A 22,885-nucleotide genomic window follows, 5' to 3' on the forward strand; every position below is an offset into this window, starting at 1 on the left:
CACTTCCCCCCCCCTCCCCCGCGCCTCCCCCTCCCCCAGCGATGGTGCAACCCGCGCAGCCCCGCCCCCGCGGGCAGTGGTACAGCCCAGCCCAGGCACCCCGCCGCTCCGCCTAGCCTGCTGGTTCCCCCGCGCCCGCCGCCGCCATTTCCTATTGGTCGAGAGGCAGAGGAGGGAGGAGCGGCTTTCTGCGATAGGCTGAGGGCAGCGCGGTGGGCGGGGCAAGCGGGGCGGCGGGGCTCGGGCCCCGGGGCGGGCAGGGCCGGGCTGGGTTGGGTTGCGCGGGGCGGCGGTAGGGTCGGTGGCTGTGGGGAGGCAGGAAAATGGCGCTGACGCAAGGGACCAAGAGGAAAGTCTGCTACTACTATGACGGTGAGGGGCTGTGGGAGATGGACGGGCCCGGGGGAGGGGGGCGGGCCCGGTGCGGGGGGGAGGGGGCTTGAAGGGGCACGGGGGATGAGGGGAGGCGGGGGTGGGGGTTGAGGGGGGCAGTGGGGGGCACTGGAGGGGGTAATGGGAGGCGTACTAGGGGGGTTCTGGGGGTCGCTGGGGGTTAGGTGTGGGGGGTGGGACGGGGGAGGGTGATGGGGGGGTCACTGGAGGGCACAGAAGGTGGGGGCTGCTCGGGGCGGGGGGATGGGGTTGTGGGGGGGGTTACTGGGAAATGTAGTGGGGCTGGGGGCTGCCCCGAAGGGGGTGGGAGGGGGAATGGGAGCTCACTCTGGGGGCTGCACTGGAGAATGGAAGGGTGGATACTGGGGGCACTGAGAGATAAAGGGCTGGGGGCTTCTTTGATGGGTTCAGGAATGGATATTGGGGGAACTGAGGAAGAGGAGAGGGCTGGGGGCTGCATCGAGGGGATCAGGGGTGGATATTGGGGGGATAGAGACAGGGAAGGGCTGGGGGGTTGCGGGGAGCAGTAGGGGTGCAGGGGTCAGAATAGGGCTGGGGGCAGGATTATGTAGAGGGCAGAGTGGGGTGGGAGGAACGGGGGAGAGTGGAGGCTATGGGAAGGGTGTGGGGGATCACTGGAGGGCAGAAAGGGAAGAGCAGGGGGAAAGGTAGGGAAGCAGTGCTGGGGGGAGATGAGGAGTGGAACAGGACTGGGGAGGTGTGGAAATCTAGGGACTCTGGAGGTGGGGAGAGGCTGTGAAGGGTGAGCAGAGGGGCATGAGGCTAAGAGAGGCTTTGGGAGCCGTGCTGAGATGCTCAAGAAGGTTTCTGGGAGGATGAGGAACACTGGAGGAGGTGCTGGGGGACAGGGTGGGTTACAAGGAGCTGAAAGCTCCTGGAGCCACGTTCAGAGGAAGAGGCACCCCTGAGACTGCCTGTGGGGCAGTGGTGTTGCTGTCAAGCAAGGGACAAACCCAGATGCATGAGGAGCCAGAGTGCCTGCGTGGTTGTTTGTAGGGAGTTCCTGTGTCTAGGAGCATTGTTCAGTTCTGGCTCTGAACTTGGCTGGACTAGAGGCTGCCTTCTTTTTATTTTTTCCTGTTCTGAGGCCAAGGGAGCACTGCTTTGGGTCTTTATCATCATTCTGTTGGGGTGGGGAAGTAAGGAGGTATTAGAAGTGGCCAGCCCCCAGCCTAGGTATCTTCTGTGGCTGCCTTGCTTCTGCCCTGGGGGAGAACTCGTGGTTGTGTTATCTCTGCACGTTCACAGCCACCTTTGGAGGGGGGACCTGGTGCCTTGGTGATGGGTGGGCTCCTTTTTACCAGGCTCTGTGATCACTCAGTGAAAGGTGTTGTGCAATTCTCCATTTTGTCCTGGTTCTCAGTCTGTGAAATCAAATAAAAAACAAACCACCTTCTTGTTACCTCTTTTTCCTGAGATGTGAATGTGCTCCATGCTCAAGCTGGATGTGTCAGGCCTGTGGCAAAGAAGTGAAGCAGTAGGTTTGCAACTTGTGGTGACAGTACTGCAGGGTCTCTGACTCAGAGAGTGTCTTCAGGAGGGCAGGATGGGGAGGAGGAGGCTGGTTCAGAGCTCTGGGTGCAGAGAAACTGAGCCTGATTTCACCACAGAGCTGATCTCTCTGCAGCACCCATCATATCTGGTGCCCCCAGCACAAGAGGGACGTGGAGCTGCTGGAGCAGGTCCAGAGGAGGCCACCAAGATGATCAGAGGGGTGGAGAACCTCCCCTGTGGGGACAGGCTGAGAGAGTTGGGGCTGTTCAGCCTGGAAAAGAGAAGGCTCCAGGGAGACCTTAGAGCAGCCTTCCAGTAGCTGAAGGGGCTCCAGGAGAGCTGGGGAGGGACTTTGGACAAGGGCTGGGATGCCAGGAGGAGGGGGAATGGGTTGGAGCTGGAGCAGGGGAGATTGAGACTGGAGATGAGGCAGAAAGTCTTTGCAGTGAGGGTGGGGAGACTCTGACACAGGCTGCCCAGGGAGGCTGTAGATGCCCCCTGCCTGAAAATGTTCTAAGCCAGGCTGGATGAGGCCTTGAGCAACCTGAGCTGGTGGGAGGTGTCCCTGCCCATGGCAGGGGAGTTGGAACTGGCTGAGCTTTAAGGTCCCTTCCAACCCAGCCCATTCTGTGACTCTCAAGATGGAAAGGGCTGCTGGAGCCCTGGGGCTGAAGATGCCTTGGGGAGCCCGTGGGAAGTGCTGGAGTGCTTTACATGTTCACACAACCTGGATGCTGGGGGGGTGGGGATGGAACCAAAAAAAATCTGTCTCTGTGTCCCAGCTTCTGCCTGCCCTTGGAATATAATGCCCTCACAAAGAGGCTTTTCAGTTGGTGAGCAAGCTGGAACCTTTAAAGGCACTTACTGGTGCCTTGCATTTGGAATAACCAATCATGTGGTGGGCAAAGCCCAAGCAGAGGCTCTCTCCTGGTAGCCTTTATTGCTTGGCAGCTACATGAAGTCAACCTTCTGTTGCTGCCCTCCCTGAGTCCCTCTGTGGCAAGGTTTCAGTGCCTGCCTTCCACTGCTCTTTTACGAGCAGCTGGCAGACGGCCACAGCCTGGCCCGGGCTGGAAGTTGTGCTTTTGTTGTTGGGGAAGGCCTCCCCTGCAGCTGGGGCAGGCCAGGGTGCTGGGGTCTTTGATTTCCCACCCAGGGAGGTTGGAGCAGCACAGCCCAGTGCAGTGATTCCCCCCCCAGGGAGGTGGCTGGGTGCTGCTTTTGGGTGGGGGACACAGAGGGCTGGGGGAGGTGGCACTGGGGGATTCAAAGGGGCTGTCAGGCAGGATCTGCTCGTTTTACTAGCCCCATAAATCTCTTTGTTGTTGTCAGGGGTTGAGTGGTCCCCTCTGACAGGAGAAGGGGCAGGGGACACAAACTGGAAGCCAGGAAGTTCCAGCTCAAAGTGAGGAGAAGCTTCTTTGCAGGCTGCCCACAGAGGCTGTGGAGTCTCCTTCCCCACAGGCTCTCAAGACCCACCTGGATGTGTTTGTGTGACCTGCCCTAGGTGGCCTTGCTTTGGTGGGGGGGGGGTTGGCCTTGATGGTCCTCAGAGAGCCCTTCCAACCCCTACCATCCCATAATTCCATGTGTAGACCTCCTTGAGCCCCACATTTCAGATGGTGGAGGGGCATCTTGTGCTGGAGAAGGGAGCTGAGCCGCAGGGAAGGGCCTGAGTGGGCTGCAGAGGTTGGGGGAAGGTGGTTTGGTATCTCAAGGGTCCTTCATGGACATCCTGAGGGGTGCTGAAGGTCTGGGAGAAGGTTTGAACATGCACAGCAACTTCTCCTTTATTAGCTCCCAGTGCAGGGACTTGCTTAGCCCTCCCAGCCAGGATGAGGACTCTCCTGAGCTCACACACTCTTAATCTGCCCTGACATCCAAGAGCAGACAAGCTCCTCTGCTGCTCTGGTGGTGGGATGTGTTGAGCAGAGCAAACACAAAGGGGCTCTGGGAGCCAAGGCTTCCCCAGGGCATTTTGCTGACAGCCTGAGCTGAGGAGGGTGGTGATGAAGACGATTTTTCAAAGCTTCCTCTGCTTCTGTGCTTGCAGTTGCTGGCAAAAAAGCTCTTGAGCATCTCTCCTTGAGTTCTCCAAAGCTTGATTGCACTTGGTCCTTGCTGCAGGGCCCTCTGCCCAGCAAAATACCTTCATGCAGAGGACACTTCCCTGCCATGGGTGGCTAACCTCCAGCAGCAGAGCTGTTGGGGTGTGGGATTCGTGCTGTTTGCATCTCCCTTGACTGAGGCCAGGCCAGATCTGCAGGAGGAAGAGCTTAGAGCTGGGTGCTGTGAGGGAGCAGCAGCTCCTCCTGAATGTTAAGGATTGGTGATGAAATATGAATGCTCCCAACTGAGTCACTGCCCAGACTGGATTGAGCCTCCTGCTCCCAGAGCTGATCAGGAGTTGTACAACTACATCAACGACTTGCTCTGGCTCCCCAAGAGGAAAACGAAGCTTGTGCCATATTGTGTGGCTGTTCCCTGCTCTTGGCAGCTTTGGAGCCTGTGCCTCTTGCAGCCAAATCAGGCAGGAGGCAGAAATCTGAATGTTAAATTATTTTCTCCCCACCCCCCCCACCTTTAAGTTTCATCCAAAGGAGGTACCCTGGGAGGAGGGGGGAGGAGGGAGAAAGAAACCCAATGAGCAGTGCCTGCTGTGGGAGAGTGCAGCCTGAGCTCAGCTTTTGCAAGGCAGGAGGGAACCCACCTAGGATGTGTTTGTAGGAAGGGAGTTTCATTCATGCTGGTGCCCCCTGGGGCTGCTCCTGCTGGTGGGGGGGGGCTGGGCTGCTTCTGAAGGACTTCAAGCAAGACTGAAGGGTGAAGAAGCTGGGAAGTGAGAGCTCTGCTGGGCTGTGCTTATCGACACAGTGAGCTGCCTTGCATCTGCTGTCTGTTAGGTGAATAGGTGAGAAACTGAGGCAAAGCAGCTCAGTGTTTGGTCTGATGAGTCACTGTCTGAGCTGGGATTGAACTCCCCTGCCTCCTGCTGTGTGGGCTTGTGCTCAGAGAGTCATCGAGTCACAGGCTGCTCGGGCTTGGAAGGGACCTGAAAGATCCTCCAGTTCCAACCTCCCACTGGATCAGGTGCTCAGGGCCCCATCCAGCCTGGCTTTCAACACTTCCAGGCTTGGAGCCTCCACAGCTTCCATGGGCAACCTGTTCCAGTGCCTCACCACCCTCAGGGGGGAGAATTTCCTCCTCATATCTCATCCACATCAAGCTTCTAGTCGTTAGAAGCCCTCACCCCACATCCTGTCACCCCAAGCCTCTGTGAAAGGTCCCTCTCCAGCAGCCCATTTCAAGTGGTGAAAGGTCTAAGGTCTCCCTGGAGCCTTCTCTTCTCCAAGCTGCCCAGCCCCAACTTTCAGCCTGTCTTCACAGGAGAAAGCTGTGAGCTCTAAGTGTGAGCTGTCATGGACCTGACCTGCCTGGAGAGGATGTGGGAGAGCTGCCACTGGCTGGGGGAGGACACACAGAGGTGGTGCCCAGAGCTGCTCCTGCCCCAGAGAGCTGGAGCTCCCTGCTCCTGACTTGTTCAGTGATGTTCATTGCTCTACCTGGGCTGCCTTGCTCAGCACTGGCATTACAAATCCAATCCCTTGTCTGACCATATTCTCATGGCCAAATGTCCATCACTTCAGACTGGGATAAACTTAGAATCATGGAATTGTCAGGGCTGGAAGGGAGCTCAAGGCTCAGCCAGTTCCAAGCCCCCTGCCATGGCCAGGGACACCACAACCACAGCAGGTTGCTCACAGCCACCTCCAGCCTGGCTGCAAAAACCTCCAGGGGTGAGGCTGCCACCATGTCCCTGGGCAGCCTGTGCCAGGCTTTCACCACCCTCATGGGGAAGAACTTCCTCCTACCATCCACCCACCAAAATCTCCCCATTTCTGGTTTTGTTCCATCCCCCCCACTCCTATCCCTCCCTGACACCCTCAAAAGCTTTCTTGAAGCCCCCTGCAGATCCTGGAAGGCCACAATTAGGTCTCCTGGGAGCCTTCTCTTCTCCAGACTGAACAACCCCAACTCCCTCAGTCTGTCCTCAGAGCAGAGCAGCTCCAGCCCTCTGCTCCTCCTCGTGGCCCTTCTCTGGCCACCTTCCTGGATCCATGGGGGTCGCTGTGCAAGCCAGAGGAGAGTCTCCATCCTCTGCCTGCTGCTGAAGGACAGCCAAGCTGATCACAGGGGTTGGAAGGGACCTCTGGAGATCTTTGAGTCCAGCTGATGGCTCCTGTGGCCGAGCTGTGGTTGTGTTTGAAGGGATCCAGAGTTTTCCCTGCTGTAACAAAACCCTTTCTGCTCCCAGGTGATGTTGGAAACTATTACTATGGGCAAGGCCACCCAATGAAGCCCCACAGGATCCGGATGACTCACAACCTTCTGCTGAACTATGGCCTCTACAGGAAGATGGAGATATATGTGAGTGTAGGGCTGAGGAGAAACCTGCCTGCAAGGCCTTGGTTCAGCTGGCAGGGTGTTAGTTGGCATGCTTCACATTTGTAAGTTCTCTGCTGATGAACCAGAGAGGAAAGGGTGGGGGAGGGGGGGAACCCCCAAACCAACCCCAAGCAGCTGTGCTGAGGTGTTTCTGCTCTCTTCTGGTTGCTCATAGTGAGATGTTCCCTGCTTCAGGCAGGCTTTGGAGGCTGGGAAGCTGCTGTTCTGCCTGGGGTGGCACATCCCAGTCTCCAGTGGTGGCATCCTTGCCTTTGTGAACAAGTTGTTGTTTAATGCTGCTGCTTGGTCTGGTTGGAGTGGTTGGAGTGGCTGGGCTGCTTGGTCTGGTTGGAGTGGTTGGAGTGGCTGGGCTGGTTGGTGTGGTTGGGCTGGATGGAGGATTGGGCTGGTTGGTGGTGTTGGGCTGGATGGAGGGTTGGGCTGATTGGTGCAGTTGGTCTGGTTGGAGGGTTGGTCTGGTTGGAGGGTTGGTCTGGTTGGAGTGGTTGGTCTGGTTGGAGTGGTTGGTCTGGTTGGAGGGTTGGAGTGGTTGGCCTGGCTGGAGAGGTTGGCTTGCTTGGAGAGGTTGGCTTGCTTGGTGTGGTGGGGCTGGCTGGAGAGGTTGGCCTGGCTGGAGAGGTTGGCCTGCTTGGTGTGGTGGGACTGCTTGATGTGGTGGGGCTGGCTGGAGAGGTTGGCTTGCTTGGTGTGGTGGGGCTGGCTGGAGAGGTTGGCCTGGCTGGAGAGGTTGGCCTGCTTGGAGAGGTTGGCCTGCTTGATGTGGTGGGGCTGGCTGGAGAGGTTGGCCTGGCTGGAGAGGTTGGCTTGCTTGGAGAGGTTGGCCTGCTTGATGTGGTGGGGCTGGCTGGAGAGGTTGGCCTGGCTGGAGAGGTTGGCCTGCTTGGTGTGGTGGGGCTGGCTGGAGAGGTTGGCCTGGCTGGAGAGGTTGGCCTGGCTGGAGAGGTTGGCCTGCTTGGTGTGGTGGGGCTGCTTGGAGTGGTTGGGCTGCTTGGAGTGGTTGGCCTGCGTGGAGTGGTTGGCCTGGCTGGAGAGGTTGGCCTGCTTGGAGTGCTGGGCTGTTCCTGGGAGTACATGTGAGGCTGGGGGTGGGACAGGTGGGGAGAGAGAAGTGCTCTGCCAGCAAGGCCTTGCTGTGTCTGTGCCCTGGCAGCGCCCTCACAAGGCCAACGCCGAGGAGATGACCAAGTACCACAGCGATGACTACATCAAGTTCCTGAGGTCCATCCGCCCTGACAACATGTCTGAGTACAGCAAGCAGATGCAGAGATGTAAGCCCTGCACACAGTGCTGTGACATTTGTGGGTCTAGAGGCTGGGGCTGAAAGGGATGAGAAGAGCCCCAGGAAGCTCTTTCTCCTGGCTGGGGGCTTGCCTGATTGAGTTATCTTTTCCCTGGCAAATCAAACATGTTCAGAATGGGTCCCAGGGTAACCTCCTGACCTGGCTGTCTTCTGCTGGCCTTGGTTTGATGGAAACTCTTCTAAATTGCCTTCCTGGCTCAGAGGCAACTGAGCTGCTCCACTGGTGAGCTGCCATGTGCTTTGTGCTGCTGCTTACCTGGAACCAGGGGTGCTGAGGTGGGAAAAGGTTGAGTGAGTTCAACCAACCAAACCCCACACTACTCATCAGCTGGGGCTGTGGTGGGTTGAAATTTCCCACCCCAGCATTAACCAAAGCCTGCAGTCACTCTGCAGTGACAGTTTGGTAGTCAGCAAGGGCACAATCTAACCTCTCCACTTTGTGTTAGAGTCACAGAATGACTCAGATTGGAAGGGACCCCAGAGATCCTCTACTCCAACCTCTCCACCATGCCCAGGGACACCTCTCAGCTAGACTCAGCTGCTCAAGGCCTCATCCAATCAGGCCTTGAACATCCCCAGGGAGGAAGCAGCCACAACCTCCCTGGGCAACCTGTTCCTGTGTCTCACCACCCTCACACTGAAGAACTCCTTCCTCAGCTCCACTCTAACCCTGCTCTCCCTCAGCTTCAAACCATTCCCTCTTGCCCTGTCTTCAGACACCCTCATGAAAAGTCTCTCTGCAGCCTTCCTGTAGGGTCCCTTCAGGCATTGGAAGGCAGCTTCTAAGGTCTCCCCTGGAGTCTTTTCCAGGCTGAGCACCCCCAGCTCCCTCAGCCTGTGCCCCCTGCAGGGAGCAGGGACAGCCTCACTGATTTGATCTCTGTTTCCAACCTATCCACGGAGTGGCTCTTTCGTGGTGACTTTAACAGTCCAGAAGCCTTTTATTTGGGGGTCTCTTTGCAACTCTGAGCTGATGTCACCATGACTGTGACCAGCTAGATTTTGTAGAGAGAGAGTTGGGCAGGCTTGAGGTCCCTGTGAGCAGCATTTTGGTCTTGCTGCAACCCTCGAGAGCAGCAGGGGAAAAAACCCAACCCAGGGCCCTCGGGGTTCAGCGATGTGGAGGAAGTGTCATCTTCAACTGAGAAGAAAGATGGGCTTCAAGTCTGAAGTGGAGGCCCTTGGAAAGCTGGAATGAGCCTGAAGGGGCCAGATGTTAAGGCACAAGGAAGTGAGAGGAATGGGTGATGTGAGTGAGAGCCACTGAAAGGCTTCCTGCAGTCACCAATCCACCAAATGACACCAACCAAAGTACATATTTACATGAGCTGAACTGTTTACCCCTGGAGCAGATACAGCTCATAAACACCCACTCAGCTCTCTCTGCTAGTCAACATTTTCTCCTCTGTTCTGCCACAGAGCCTATTTTTACTTGAAGGAGGAGGCCAAATAAGAAAATTACCCTTAACCATGCAGGGGACAGAGCTTTCCTTCAGCCTGCAAACCAGCAGCCTCTGAGGAGCTAGAGAGCAGGAGAGGAGGCTCAGAGCAGGGATTAGGGGTAGAGGAGACAGGTTCACCTCTGCCAAGGTCTCTGTAGCCTCTTGGTGCTTCCTTGAGCTTTCCCTTGAGGGAAGGATGGCTGTTAGGATTGGTTCCACCTTTAATGCTGGGTTCTCCCAGATACAAAGCTCACCTCCCACCCACTGCAGGGAAGAAGGAGCCATCTGTGCCTCTCATCTTCCACCAGGGCTTTGTGCTGACAGTCAAGGGATTGACCCTTGTTACTAATACCCCTTCTCAGCAGTCCTGCCTGCTTTTTTCCCCTGCCTGCTGGGAAGAGAGCCCAAGTGGCTTCTGTTTAATGTAGCAGCTCCTGGCTTTGCCAGGTACACCAAGGGGATGCCCTCAAGTACTGGCAGTGCAGCCCACAAAGTTCTGAGGGGCTGAAAAGGTCACTGAACAGTCTCCAATTTCATCCTGCTAGTGGCATGTTGCCTGCCTCAGGACCTGGGAGGGCTGCTCTGGAGCCCAGAGGGGGAGAAGTTTTCATTTGTGGTGATGGGAAGTGCCCAGAAATGGATGACTGAAATTCTCCTCCCTTCAGAGGAGAAAGCTTCCAACCACCTTTGTGAGTGAATTATCCAGACTCTGCCAGCTGCCCTGCCCTGCTGAAACAGCTGGAAAGCAGGAGCAATTGCTTCCTTCTGGGTGTCTTGGTGGGGCTTGGCCTGTCCAGGGATCCCTGTCCCTGGCTGGGACCATCCAGGCTCCTGTCCCACACAGTCTTTGTGGAGTCAGTGCACTGAGGAATTCCCCCTGCTGCCAGAGCTGTGCCTTTCTCATGAAGCACAGAAGGAAACATTCTGCAGCTGTTGGGCCAGAGCACACAGGTTATTGGTTAGGTTTATTGGGAGCAGATTCCACACAAGTCTGTTGTTGCTTGGGTGTTTTGGGGGGGGGGGGGGGTGTGTTTAATCATGGAACAACTATTTACAGTCAAAATGCATCCAGACCAAAACTCCAGCAGCACTGCTGGGAGCTTGAAACCTGGCTGACAGTGTGAGGTGTAACAGAACAGCTGTGGGTGTGCAGTCCTTGCCCAGCACACCTCAGTGTCTGCTCTCTTCCCCACTTTCTCCCCCAGCACTTCCACTTCTTGCTTTCTCAACTCCCTGTCAGCAGGAAACAGGAGCTGAAGCCTTTCCTGCTGGCCCTGGGGTTGTGTAATGGAGCTCAGTGTCAGCTCTGTGCTCAGAAACATCGGCATTGTCCCCCAGAAGGCACAAGCAGCTGGGCAGCAGAGCTGCGGTGGGGCCCACAGCAGGCAGCAGGGGCTGCTTCCACCTCCTGCGTTCCCCTGGCGGCCAGCTGGTGCTGCTGGAGCACGGCAGACTGCTGGGAAGCCCACAGACGGCCCCTGAGCTGCTGCTGAGGACGTGCCCTGCTCTTGCACAGCCTCACTGATAGCATCTCCTCTCTGCCCACTCGTTTTCCAACGGGATCGACTGGTTTGGGGATGGCTCTTGGCACAGGCCCCAGTAGGTGGCGTGTGGCTCTCACCAGCGCTCCCGGCAGCAGCTTGCCTGCAGCCACAAGCATCTTTGGCCTCTCCAGGTCGATTTTGTTAGCATCTGGGCGTGCTGTTCTGTTGCTGGAAGCTTCTGTTGTTTAAAGCTACCCTCCCCTGGGTAACTGTTGTTGAGGCAGGGTGGGTTGGGGCTGGCCATTTGTTGGTGGCTTTTGCCTTTCTAACTCTTTTGTGTTCTTTTCCAGTCAATGTTGGGGAAGACTGCCCTGTGTTTGATGGGTTGTTTGAGTTCTGTCAGCTCTCTGCTGGAGGCTCAGTTGGTAAGCTCCCAATCCCTCTGTTCTTTCCTTTCTTCTCCTCAGCAGATGTGCTGCTGGCTATGAAAGAAATTGTTGTAGGTGGTGGTGGGGAGGCCCTGGGAACCTGTTTCTGATTCCTTTAGTAATCAGCTCCAGATTTCTTCCTTTGTGAGAGTTCAAACCTTGCATGCAGACAGATCCCTCTACATTTGTTGAGCTTATCTCCACTAGGCTGGATTTCTTCAGTGAATCCCAGAATCTCAGTCTGGGTTGGGTTGGGAGGGACCTTAAAGATCATCCAGTTCCAACCCCCTGCCATGGGCAGGGACACCTCACACTGGACCAGGTTGCTCACAGCCACATCCAGCCTGGCCTTAAAAACCTCCAGGGATGAAGCTTCTACCACCTCTCATCCAGGGGCCCATCCCACCTGGCTTTGAACACTGCCAGGCTTGGAGCTTCCACAGCTTCTCTGGGCAACCTGTCCTAGTGCCTCACCACCCACATAGGGAAGAATTTCTCTCTCATGTCTCATCTCAATCCAGCTTCTTCCAGTGTGAAGCCCTCACCCTCACCCTCTCACTCCATGCCTTTGTCAAAAGTCCCTCTCCAGCCCTCCCATAGCCCCCTTCAAATCCTGGGAGGCAGCTCTGAGGTCTCCCTGCAGCCTTCTCTTCTCCAAGCCGAACAACCCCAACTCTCAGCCTGGCCTCACAGCAGAGGTGCTTCAGCCTTCTGATCATCTTCCTGGCCTCCTCTCCAACAGTTCCATGTCCTTGTACTGGGGACTCCAGAGCTGGCCCCAGCACTGCAAGTGGGCTCTCAGCAGAAGAGAGCAGAGGGGCAGAACCCCCTCCCTCCACCTGCTGCCCACGCTGCTGGGGAGGCATCCCAGGAGATGCTTGGAATGCATGAAGGACTCTGGAAGTGGTAGAACAAGATGTCCAGGGACAGAGCTAACAAAACCCACAGCAGCAACAGGGGCTTAATGAAAAAATGATAATAAATCAATGTGAGCTTTAGAGGGGAGGGGGGAAAAAAAAGGGCTGTAAAAGCCTTGCTCTGGGAAGGCGTAGCCTGGAGAGGGAAGAGAAAGATTCCTCTGTGTTGGCTTTTAACAAGCCCATGGGCAGCAGGCAAAACAGAGGCTGAAAGGACTCCTGAAGCTTCCCTGGAAGCTGCTGCAGCATTTCCAGAGCTCTCCCTCTTCTTCAGCTGCTTTTGTTGCTGAGAGTGGTGCTGGGGCTGTGTCGCTGTGCAGGGGCGTGAGTGTTGTGGCTGCTGCTCCCACGGTGCCATCCAGACGTCTTCACTTCCTGCTCAGCAGCACCTACAGGCACTGACTGCAGCAGGGTTGCAAGTTGCTTAATGCTCTCTGTGGTCCCCTCCCCATAGCTGGAGGTTGCACAGAATCCATCATTTAGTTTGCTTCTGGGAGACTTGGATATCTGGGGGGGCAGGGGGGTTGGGATGGGGCTAAGGGGAAGAGAATTTTCTCTGCCTAGATGCATACTGAATGGCTGACCTACATATATGGTGGATAAAAGCCTTCATTAAAATCTTTTGTTGAGGGCACTGGGAACTAGACTGTCCTCATCTCTGCCCCTCTCTAGAATGCTGTGGACCTGATTGTGCAGGTTTCATGCTGTGAGGCAAAGCAGGGAGCGTGGAGCAGTGCGTGGAGACAGAGCAGAGCCTGCAGTTCTCTTCCCCTGCCTTTTGTTAGTTGGTTCATGGAATGGCTCAGGTTGGAAGGGACCTCAGAGATCCTCTACTCCAACCTCCCTGCCATGGGTGTCTCTCAACCTGACTTGGTTGCTCAAGGCCTCATCCAAGGCCTTGAACACCCCCAGGGAGGAGGCATTCACAACCTCCCAGGCAGCCTATTCCAGTGTCTCATCACCCTGCTGCTGAGGAACTTCTTCCTCAGCTTCTTCCTCAGCTCCAGGCTAACCCATTGCCCCTTGTCCTGTCTCTAGACACCCTCATGAAAAGTCCCTCTGCAGCCTTCCTGTGGGCTCCCCTCAGGGACTGGCAGGCAGCTCTGAGGTCCCCCTGGGGTCTTCTCTTCTCCAGGCTGCACAGCCCCAGCTCCCTCAGCCTGTGCTCACAGCAGGGCTGCTCCAGCCCTTGCCTCATCTTTGAGGCTCCACTCTGTGTCCTCCTTCTGCTGGGGTTGCCAGAACTGGGTGCAGCATTGGAGGTGAGGTCTCAGCAGAGCAAAGGGGCAGAGTCCCCCCTCCTGCCCTGCTGCCCACCCTCCTCTGGCTGCAGCCCAGGACAGGGCTTCTGCTTTGCCACCCGCAGGGCGATGCGATCGTGACGGAACACTGCTTTCCCCCTGGGTCTCTGCCACGGGGCCTCTGCTCCCCTGCTGACATTTTGTCCTCCTTCTCCCACCAGCCAGTGCTGTGAAGCTGAACAAGCAGCAGACAGATATTGCTGTGAACTGGGCAGGAGGCCTTCACCATGCAAAGAAGTCAGAGGCCTCTGGCTTCTGTTACGTCAACGATATCGTCCTGGCTATCTTGGAGCTCCTCAAGTACGGGCAGTACCAGTGACTCCTTTTGTTTGTCCTCCCTGCTCTGCTGCTCCTCCAAGTTCTCACTGCCTTCCTTCTCAGTCTTTTCTCTTTTGTTGCCTTTGTTGTCTTCTCTTTTTTGTAGCAGTGTTTCCTCAGGAGGGTTTGGTCAGCTGTCGTGTGGGCTGCAGGACTCTCTGCCCCCAAGGGCTGTGTCCAGCAGTGACACTGTGCAGGAGACTGAAGGCTCAGAGCGTTGTGTGGTTGCTCTCAGGACCTTCTCTCTACCACCCACCCTGGCAAAGAGGGCACAGATGTGATGTGTGACAGCTTTTGGCTCAAGGCAAAGCTCAGTGGGAGGCTTGGGCCTAAAACTGCAGTCTGCTGGCTGAATCTCAGTACACTTGAGTTGAGTTTGCCTTCAAAGGTCAGCTGCAGCTGCAAAAGCCACTTGGTTTTCTCCTGTGGTTCACTTCCACTGCTGACCAAGGCACATAGCAGTTCTCCATGGCTCCTTCGCCTGTGGGCTCCAGAGGGACTCATGGTTTGAGCTTGGGAATAACCTTTAGAGGTAATTTGGCCCAAGCCCCTGCAGTCAGCAGGGACATCTGCAGCTGGAGTGGGTTGCTCAGAACCCCAAACAACCTCACTTGGAATGGTTCCAGGGCTGGGGCATCTCCCAGCTCTCTGGGCAACCTGGGCCAGGGTCTCACCACCTTCAGTGTGAGAAATTGTTTGTCTCTAGTGTAGAGAGAGCTGCCTGGTGGCCCTGCAGTCCTGGGGAGCAGCAGCACGTTCCTCACTCTCCTCCCAGTTGCTCTGTTGGGTGAAGACAATTTCTGCTCTGGAGAAGTGCAGCATTTTGACTCCTTTCTGATCCTAGGTATCACCAGAGAGTGCTGTACATTGACATTGACATTCACCATGGAGATGGAGTGGAGGAAGCCTTCTACACCACAGACCGTGTCATGACTGTGTCCTTTCATAAGTATGGAGAATACTTCCCAGGAACAGGGGACCTGAGGGTGAGGATAAAGGCTTGGCAGAGAACTGCACCTCAAGTTTGGCCTCTTCTATCTGTTTGCTGCCTGGAACTGAACTAAATCACTGCCCCCAGACTCACAGAATTGTCAGGGTTGGAAGGGACCTCAAGGCTCAGCCAGCTCCAACCCCCCTGCCATGGGCAGGGACACCTCACACTGCAGCAGGTTGCTCACAGCCACCTCCAGCTTGGCTCAGAGCCCCATCCAGCCTCCTCTGGCTTCTCCTGCTCTCAGAGGGACATCCTGCTGCTGAAGGCAGCTGGCTCAGCTCTGGGAGAGTGGCCTGGACAAACCCAAACCTTGGACACCAGCATCTTAGCAGCCTTCTGGTGGGCTTGTGCCCAAGGAAGGTGGCCACCTGGAGCTACTTGCAAACTGAATACCCACAGCAACAGGCAGTAGATTTTTCCCTCTGAACATTCCAGAGCAAGGTGGAGGAGTAGATTTTTCTCCTCTGAGCACTCAGAGCAATGTGCAGTAGTAGATCTTTCTGCTCTGAACACTCACCTCAAGCTGTAGCAGCAGACTTCCCTTCTCTGAACACCCAGGGCCAGAGGTTTCCACTCCTGCCCAGGCAGTTGGAGCCAGCTGACTCTTGGCTGCCTTCTGCCGGGGGCGGTGTTGGTCCTTCCAGCCTGGCTTTACCTTGGGATTATCCTGATGGAATCTCAGACTTCCCTTGCTATTTTGGGGGCAGCCTTTGTGGGTTCTCTGGTGACTTGTGGTCTCTCTTTCTAACAGGACATTGGTGCAGGCAAGGGCAAGTACTACGCTGTCAACTATCCTCTGCGGGACGGCATCGACGACGAGTCCTACGAAGCAATATTCAAGCCTGTGAGTGAAGACATCTTAGCTGAGTGGTTCTTTGTGGGCCATGCTTTGTCCCTGGGTGGCTCCTGGAGCTGTTCTTTGAGGGAGGGAATTGATTCACTCTGCTCTGATGAGATTCTTGAGGGGCTGTGTTCCACCCTGACAATTGCAGCCCTGTCGTCGGGGAGCTTCTCTCTGTAAGAGCCTCAGTGTTGGGAGTCAGCAGCTGTGGGGACACCAGGGATGGCTTCGTGTCACTTGCTGCCATGGATGTGACTGGCTTGCTGTGACACTGTCCTGGGAGGGTGTGTAACAAGGGGTTTCTTGTTTAGGTGATCTCTAAAGTGATGGAGACTTTCCAGCCCAGCGCAGTTGTCCTGCAGTGTGGGTCAGATTCTCTCTCAGGGGACAGGCTGGGGTGTTTTAATCTGACCATCAAAGGTAAGAGAACCAACCATGCAGTGTCTCTGTCAAACTGGCATCACTAATACCATGGAATGGGTTGGGTTGGAAGGGGCCTTAAAGATCATCCAGTTCCAACCCCCTGCCATGGGCAGGGACACCTCCCACCAGCCCAGGTTGCTCAAGGCCTCATCCAGCCTGGCCTTGAACACCTCCAGGGAGGGGACATCCACAGCCTCCCTGGGCAGCCTGTTCCAGTGTCTCCCCACCCTCACTGTCAACAATGTGTTCCTCATCTCCAGTCTCAATCTCTCCTCTTCCAGCTCAAAGTCATTGCCTGTCATCCCATCACTCCAAGCCCTTGTCCAAAGTCCTTCCCTGGATTTCTTCTAGCCCCCTTCCCTTGAAAAGTCTGTTGTTCCACCCTGAGCTTCTCACCTTTTCCTCACTGTTTCTGCTGCAGGCCATGCCAAGTGTGTGGAGTTTGTCAAGAGCTTTAATCTGCCTATGCTGATGCTGGGAGGGGGAGGCTACACCATCCGCAACGTGGCTCGCTGCTGGACCTACGAGACTGCTGTGGCTCTGGACACTGAAATCCCCAATGGTAATGCTCCCCAGGAGCCTTTCAAGCAGGGCTGAGGCACACTGACACCCTACAGGAAGGCTGGAGAGGGAATGTCATCAGGGTGTCTAGAGACAGGACAAGAGAGAATGGTTTGAAGCTGAGGGAGAGCAGGGTTAGACTGGAGCTGAGGGAGAAGTTCTCCAGTGCCAGGGTAAGGAGACTCTGGAACAGGCTGCCCAGGGAGGTTACAGCTCTGAGCTGTTTCAGTGCTAACTGTGGAAGAGCTTTTGGGTTCCCTGCTTTGCAATAGCTGCTTCCCTGTTTGCATTCAAGTCCTGTAGCTCCCCTCCAGCCAAGGTACCCAGCAGCCTTGCTGACTGTAATGAGATGACCTTCTGCTGCAGACCTGTGGTGATGCTGGTGGTGTTCTCACTGCCAGAGGAAGCTTTGCCTGCACTGTTGCTAGCTGTCTGCTTTCACCTCAACTTGGGCTGGGAGAGCTTCAGCTCTCTTTTCTCTGCCATGTGCCTCTGGTGTGTTGTCACCACTGCAGTGCTGATGTGGCCTTTGCTCCTTGCCTGCAGAGCTTCCCTACAATGACTATTTTGAGTACTTTGGACCCGACTTCAAGCTCCACATCAGCCCCTCCAACATGACTAACCAGAACACCAACGAGTATCTGGAGAAGATCAAGTAAGTGTTTTGCTCCTCCTTGCCAGCCTTGCCACCTGATGCAGGGGGCTTGGCAGCCCTGGCTGGCACCTTGCTGCCAGGAGGTGTTGAGCTGTTCCTTTGCTGCCTGGCTGCAGGCAGCGGCTCTTCGAGAACCTGCGCATGCTGCCTCACGCCCCCGGGGTGCAGATGCAGCCAATCCCTGAGGATGCTGTGCAGGAGGACAGTGGAGATGAAGAGGAAGAGGATCCTGAGAAACGTATTTCAAGTAGGAGCTCCTCCCTGGGGTAGTCATAGAGTCAATTGTTGGGGCTGGAAGGGAGCTCAAGGCTCAGCCAGCTCCAACCCCCCTGCCATGGCCAGGGACACCTCACACCACAGCAGGTTGCTCACAGCCACCTCCAGCCTGGCTGCAAACACCTCCAGGCAGGAGGCTTCTACCAACCTGTGCCAGGCTCTCACCACCCTCATGGGCAACAACTTCTTCCTAACATCCAATCTCAATCTCCCCATTTCTAGTTTTGCTCCATCCCCCCAGTCCTATCCCTCCCTGACACCTCCAAAAGTCCCTCCCCAGCTTTCTTGTAGCCCCCTGCAGATCCTGGAAGGCCACAATTAGGTCTCCTTGGAGCCTTCCCTTCTCCAGACTGAACAGCCCCAACTCCCTCAGTCCTCACAGCAGAGCAGCTCCAGCCCTCTGCTCCTCCTCGTGGCCCTTCTCTGGACACCTTCCAGCACCTCCAGATCCTTCCTGTGATAGGGGCTCCAGAACTGGACACATTGCCCAGCTGGGGCTCATGGTTGCCACCCCTGAACAGGAGCAAGTTAGCTGAGAATCATAGGGTTGGTAGGATGGTAGGGGTTGGAAGGGACCTCTAGAGATCACCCAGTCCAACCCCCTGGCCAAAGCACACAGGGCAGGTCACACAGCAGCCCATCCAGGGGGGGTTGGAAAGTCTCAAGGAGACTCCACCACCTCTCTGGGCAGCCTGCTCCAGGCCTCCAGCACCCTCACACCAAAGGTTCTCCTCATGTTCTGTTGGATCCTCCTGGGATTGTTCCTTGTCTCCTATCAGTGGGCACCACTGAATGGAGCCTGGCACCTTCATCCTGACCCCCACCCCTCAGATGTTGATAGACATTGATCAGGTCCCCTCTCAGCCTTCTCCTCTCCAGACTAAACAGCCCCAGGGCTCTCAGTCTTTCTTCACAGCAGAGCTGTTCCAGTCCCTTCATCATCCCTGTAGCCTCTGTTGGACTCCCTCCCACAGATCCCTGTCCCTCTTGTACTGGGGAGCCCAAAACTGGACACAGTATTCCAGGTGTGGTCTCCCCAGGGCAGAGCAGAGGGGGAGGAGAACCTCCCTAGGCCTCGAATGTGCAGGCTGGAAGCTGAGCTACCTTGGGAAGGAGAGGAGGATGTGTGGTTTAGATAGGTTTGTAGTCTGGAGTCCTTCAGTTTGAATCAGCTCCCACCTTTCTGACTGCTTTGGTAAGACAAAGCAACTGTGCTGAGCACTGCAGGGCTGGGAGCCTTCTCCTCCCTGGGAGAAGTGGCCCTTCCTGCCAGCTGATTTCCATACTGGGAGAACCCAGGCTGTGATGTGAGAATTCCACCAGTTCCTGTGATGGAGGTGCTGTGACAGCATCCTGTCTGGGAGGCTGTCAAGGTTTGATCCCAGGAGTGAAAATGCTGCTTGATAGCCAGGCTGGCTGGTGGCCTTTAGATCTGGCAGACAGATTGTTCTCAGTGTGAGCTTGGCTAACCTGCTTCTGCTGTCAAGTCTTGACGTCCCAGGGTGCCTAAGCCAAGTCCTGCTCCTGAGCCTGGCTCTCGGGCAGGGGCAGGGAGGAGTGAACAGATCCAGCAGGCAGCAGGAGCAAGTGCTTTTTGCTGGGGCCTCATTGTGACTTAGGGAGCTTTGTTAGTTCCTGCCAGTGTGTGGATGGGCTTGGAGAAGTTGGTGCTTGGTGCCTACCTCCTTGGGCTCCGGAGGAGGTCTTGTGAGGAGAGGCTGGGGGCAAGTGGGGTGGTTCAGCCCAGAGAAAAGGAGGCTGAGGGGAGGCCTTGGTGCTCCCTGAAAGGAGGCTGGAGCCAGGGGGGGTTGGGCTCTTCTCCCAGGGAACAAGATGGGACAAGAGAAAATGGCCTCCAGCTGCCCCAGGGGAGGGTTAGGTTGGACATCAGAAGAAACTTCATCACTGGAAGGGTTCTCCAAGCCCGGCCCAGGCTGCCCAGGGCGGGTGGCTGAATCCCCGTCCCTGGAGGGCTTTCAGGGAGGCAGAGCTGCGGTGCTGAGGGCCACGGCTTAGCCCCAGCCTGGGTGGAGCTGGAGGGTGGTTGGAGTGGGTGGCCTGTGGGAGCACAGGGACTGAGTGGTTGCAGAGGTGCTGAGAGCTGCTCTCCCTGCACACCCAGTCCGCAACTCCGACAAGAGGATCTCCTGCGACGAGGAGTTCTCCGACTCCGAGGACGAGGGCGAGGGCGGCCGCAAGAACGCTGCCAGCTTCAAGAAAGCAAAGAGGGTCAAAACAGAGGAGGAGAAGGAGGAAGAGGAGAAGAAAGGTAAGCCTGGGAGCTAGCACCAGAAGCCCTCCCAGCTCCCTGGGTCTTTGCCTGGCAGGTGCTTCCCTGCTCTCTTTGTCCTTTCGTTTTCTTTTCTTCCTAGAAGAGAAAGAAGAAGAAAAACCCAAAGAGGAGAAAGCAGAACCCAAAGGGTGAGCACAGCGAGCACACAGCTCTGCCTTTGCTTCCTTAGGCATCTCCCCGTGGCCCCCCTGGGCTTTGGCACAGCTTGAGGGGTTGGAGGGGGGAGCTGGGAATGGGCTCTTAGCAGGGAGAGGTTTGCCTGTGGAGAGCAGCCCAGCTGAGAGGGCAGGGGGAGGGCACAACCCCTGGTGAAATGGCTTAGGAATGCTGAGCCTTCATCCAGTAGCATGGAATGGCTCAGGTTGGAAGGGACCTCAGAGCTCATCCACTCCAACCTCCCACCATGGGCAGGGACACCTCTCAGCCAGACTCAGCTGCTCAAGGCCTCATCCAGGCTGGCCTTGGACACCCCCAGGGAGGAGGCAGCCACAGCCTCCCTGGGCAGCCTGTGCCAGAGTCTCACCACCCTCACACTGAAGAACTTGTTCCTCAGCTCCAGTCTGACCCTGCTCTCCCTCAGCTTCAAACCATTCCCCCTTGCCCTGTCCCCAGACACCCTCAGGAAAAGTCTCTCTGCAGCCTTCCTGTGGTCTCCTTTCAGATACTAGAAAGCAGCTCTAAGGTTCCCTGGAGCCTTCTCTTTTCTAGGCTGATCCCCCACAAGCTTTAGATGAAGATGTGCCACGTGAGCAGCACTGTTAAGGCTGCAGCTCTGCTTTGAGACCAAAGCTTGAGCACAGCCCAAGGTGCTGAGCTAACCCCAGATCCTTCCCTGCTTGCTTCCCCAGGGTGAAGGAGGAGACAAAATCCACCTAAGACGAGTGCAGCTGGGCAGTGGCTGGCGGTGTGGAGCTGTCCCAGGTTAGCTTCCCTGGCTGCCTCCCATCCCACAGGATCTCTATTTTATATATTGTTTCTGTATATATTTCTATATAAATATTATAAATGACTTGAGAACTGTAAATTATTCCTTGCTGCCCTCCCCTGGGAGCAGAGTGGGAGGAAGCTTGTGGAGTCAACCAGAGCTGCACTGCCCAGGTTTGGTGACTGGGAAGTCTCCCCTCTTGCCTTCCACTGCCCTCCTTGATGGGGGTGGGGTGGGGAGGGGAGGTGTCTTGGAAAGAAATCACTTCCTTCCTTTGCTCTCTCTCCCCTGAAAATAACCACCCTTGGTAAAGAAAGAAAGGATAATTTAAGTAGTAGTAGTGTCTGCATTTCAGGTTAGGTGGAAAGATGGCCATGAATTTTCTCTGTGTGTTGGGGTTTGTTTTCCTCTCTCTCTCTCTCTCTCTCTCTCTCCATGTTTTTGGGTTTGTCTTGGTTTGGGGGTTTGGTTTTAGTCCTTTGTTTGGGGTTTAGGTTTGGTGGTGGTTGGTTTGTTGGGGTTTTGTGGTGGGACTGTGAGTTCCCAGCTGAAGCCTGTGAGAGACTTGACTTGTTCCTTTTGGGCTTCAGTTTTGAGTCCACCCAGGGCAAGGTCACTTAAAGTGCAAGCTGGTGCCACTTCTCAGGGTCAAATAGTGCAGTTCTTCAATAGAGTTGGCTACCTCCCTGCAGCAGCAAACTCCTGGAAAGAGGTGGAGCAGCTCAACAGACAGCTGCCAAGTGCTTGAGTGAGGCAGCCCAAGAGCCCTGCAGGGGTGGATCTGGCAAAGAGCAAGGTGAAAATTGCCCCTGCTGTGTGGGGAACCTTTCCCAGGCTCTTGCAGATCCAGTTGTGTGGCAGTGCTGGGCAGCTGGAGTGAGGGAGGAGCTGAGATTTTTACACCTCTTGGGGTTTTTTTCTATACCTATTGCCCCTCTTGGAGGGGGGAAGTGAGTTACTGCCCATGTGGCCACCTGCTTTGCTTCTCCTGCTTGTGTAATGTGCTCTGCCTGGACTGATCTGTGCCAGGATTTGACCTGTGCTCTGCCAGGGCTTGATTTGTTCTCTGCCAGGACTGACCTGAGCCAGGACTTGACCTGTGCTCTGCCAGGGCTTGATCTGTGCTCTGCCAGGACTGACCTGAGCCAGGACTTGACCTGTGCTCTGCCAGGACTGACCTGTGCTCTGCCAGGACTGACCTGAGCCAGGACTTGACCTGTGCTCTGCCAGGGCTTGACCTGTGCTCTGCCAGGACTGACCTGAGCCAGGGCTTGACCTGTGCTCTGCCAGGACTTGACCTGAGCCAGGACTTGACCTGTGCTCTGCCAGGACTGACCTGTGCTCTGCCAGGACTGACCTGAGCCAGGACTTGATCTGTGCTGTGCCAGGCCTGACCTGTGCTCTGCCAGGACTGACCTGAGCCAGGGCTTGACCTGTGCTATGCCAGGGCTTGACCTGTGCTCTGCCAGGACTGACCTGAGCCAGGGCTTGACCTGTGCTATGCCAGGGCTTGACCTGTGCTCTGCCAGGACTGACCTGAGCCAGGACTTGACCTGTGCTCTGCCAGGACTGACCTGTGCTCTGCCAGGACTGACCTGAGCCAGGACTTGACCTGTGCTCTGCCAGGCCTGCTTTCTGTCCTCAGCTGAAACCACTGCAGCACTTCCCCAGACCTCAGGCCCCCGAGGCCGAAGCCTCTCCTTGCTGTGTCCCTTGCTCTAAAGCTCTTCCCCGAGGTGAAGTCACCAATGTTTTCAGGCTGGACCTTTCCTCTCCTTTGCTCTCAAGGCCAGTAAATAAGAGGAACTTTGTTATCAGCCTCCTGAGCTGTTATCTGTGGAAGGGAACAGCAGATGGGGCTCTGTACGCTTTCATCCCTACTCCTCTTCCTCCTCCCACACATCATCTCCCGGCTCCTACAAGCTCTTTTGTGCCCAGACCTGGCCTTTTCTTTTGCATCTGGTGTCGTGCAGCTGACTTTTTTTGGGGGGGGCCGGGGTGGGGGGGGGGACACAGAGGTGCAAATGCTTTGCAGAAGGTGGTTGCTGGCAGCTTTTTTGACTCACTGCTCTCCTTTCTCCGTGTGGGGGGAGGAGGGTTCGTACCTCCCGGGGAGCGCTGCGGCTGGCTTCCACTCTAACAATGCTGCTAACTTCCCACAGCTTACTCCTGAAAGGGGTTCGTTTTTTAGATGCTTCTTTCCTCCCCTCCCCCCTCCCCTTTATTTTTGTTTCCCACAGTGACCTTTTTAAGGGTGTTTTTTTTTTCCCCCTTAGTCTCTTTGATGCTGAGTGAGTTGTCTCACTCCTGCTCTTCAGTGTTTGTACGTGAAGCCGAGAGAGCTCCGTGTCA

At 56.0% G+C, this 22,885-nt stretch overlaps 1 protein-coding gene across 1 annotated transcript; it reads left to right on the forward strand.

Annotated features, from left to right (window-relative positions):
• The first annotated feature begins 269 nt into the window (after window positions 1–269).
• HDAC1 (histone deacetylase 1) lies at window positions 270–20,484 on the forward strand. Its single transcript, XM_054170891.1, has 14 exons — window positions 270–372; window positions 6,224–6,336; window positions 7,526–7,643; window positions 10,952–11,026; window positions 13,409–13,547; window positions 14,410–14,551; window positions 15,311–15,403; window positions 15,712–15,820; window positions 16,245–16,385; window positions 16,931–17,039; window positions 17,156–17,286; window positions 19,438–19,584; window positions 19,688–19,736; window positions 20,457–20,484. The coding sequence occupies exons 1-14, from the start codon at window positions 324–326 to the stop codon at window positions 20,482–20,484; spliced, it is 1,443 nt and encodes a 480-aa protein (XP_054026866.1). The 5' UTR covers window positions 270–323.
• The last annotated feature ends 2,401 nt before the right edge of the window (window positions 20,485–22,885 follow it).

Source organism: Dryobates pubescens, chromosome 20 (genome assembly GCF_014839835.1).
Source record: "Dryobates pubescens isolate bDryPub1 chromosome 20, bDryPub1.pri, whole genome shotgun sequence".
Taxonomy (NCBI): domain Eukaryota; kingdom Metazoa; phylum Chordata; class Aves; order Piciformes; family Picidae; genus Dryobates; species Dryobates pubescens.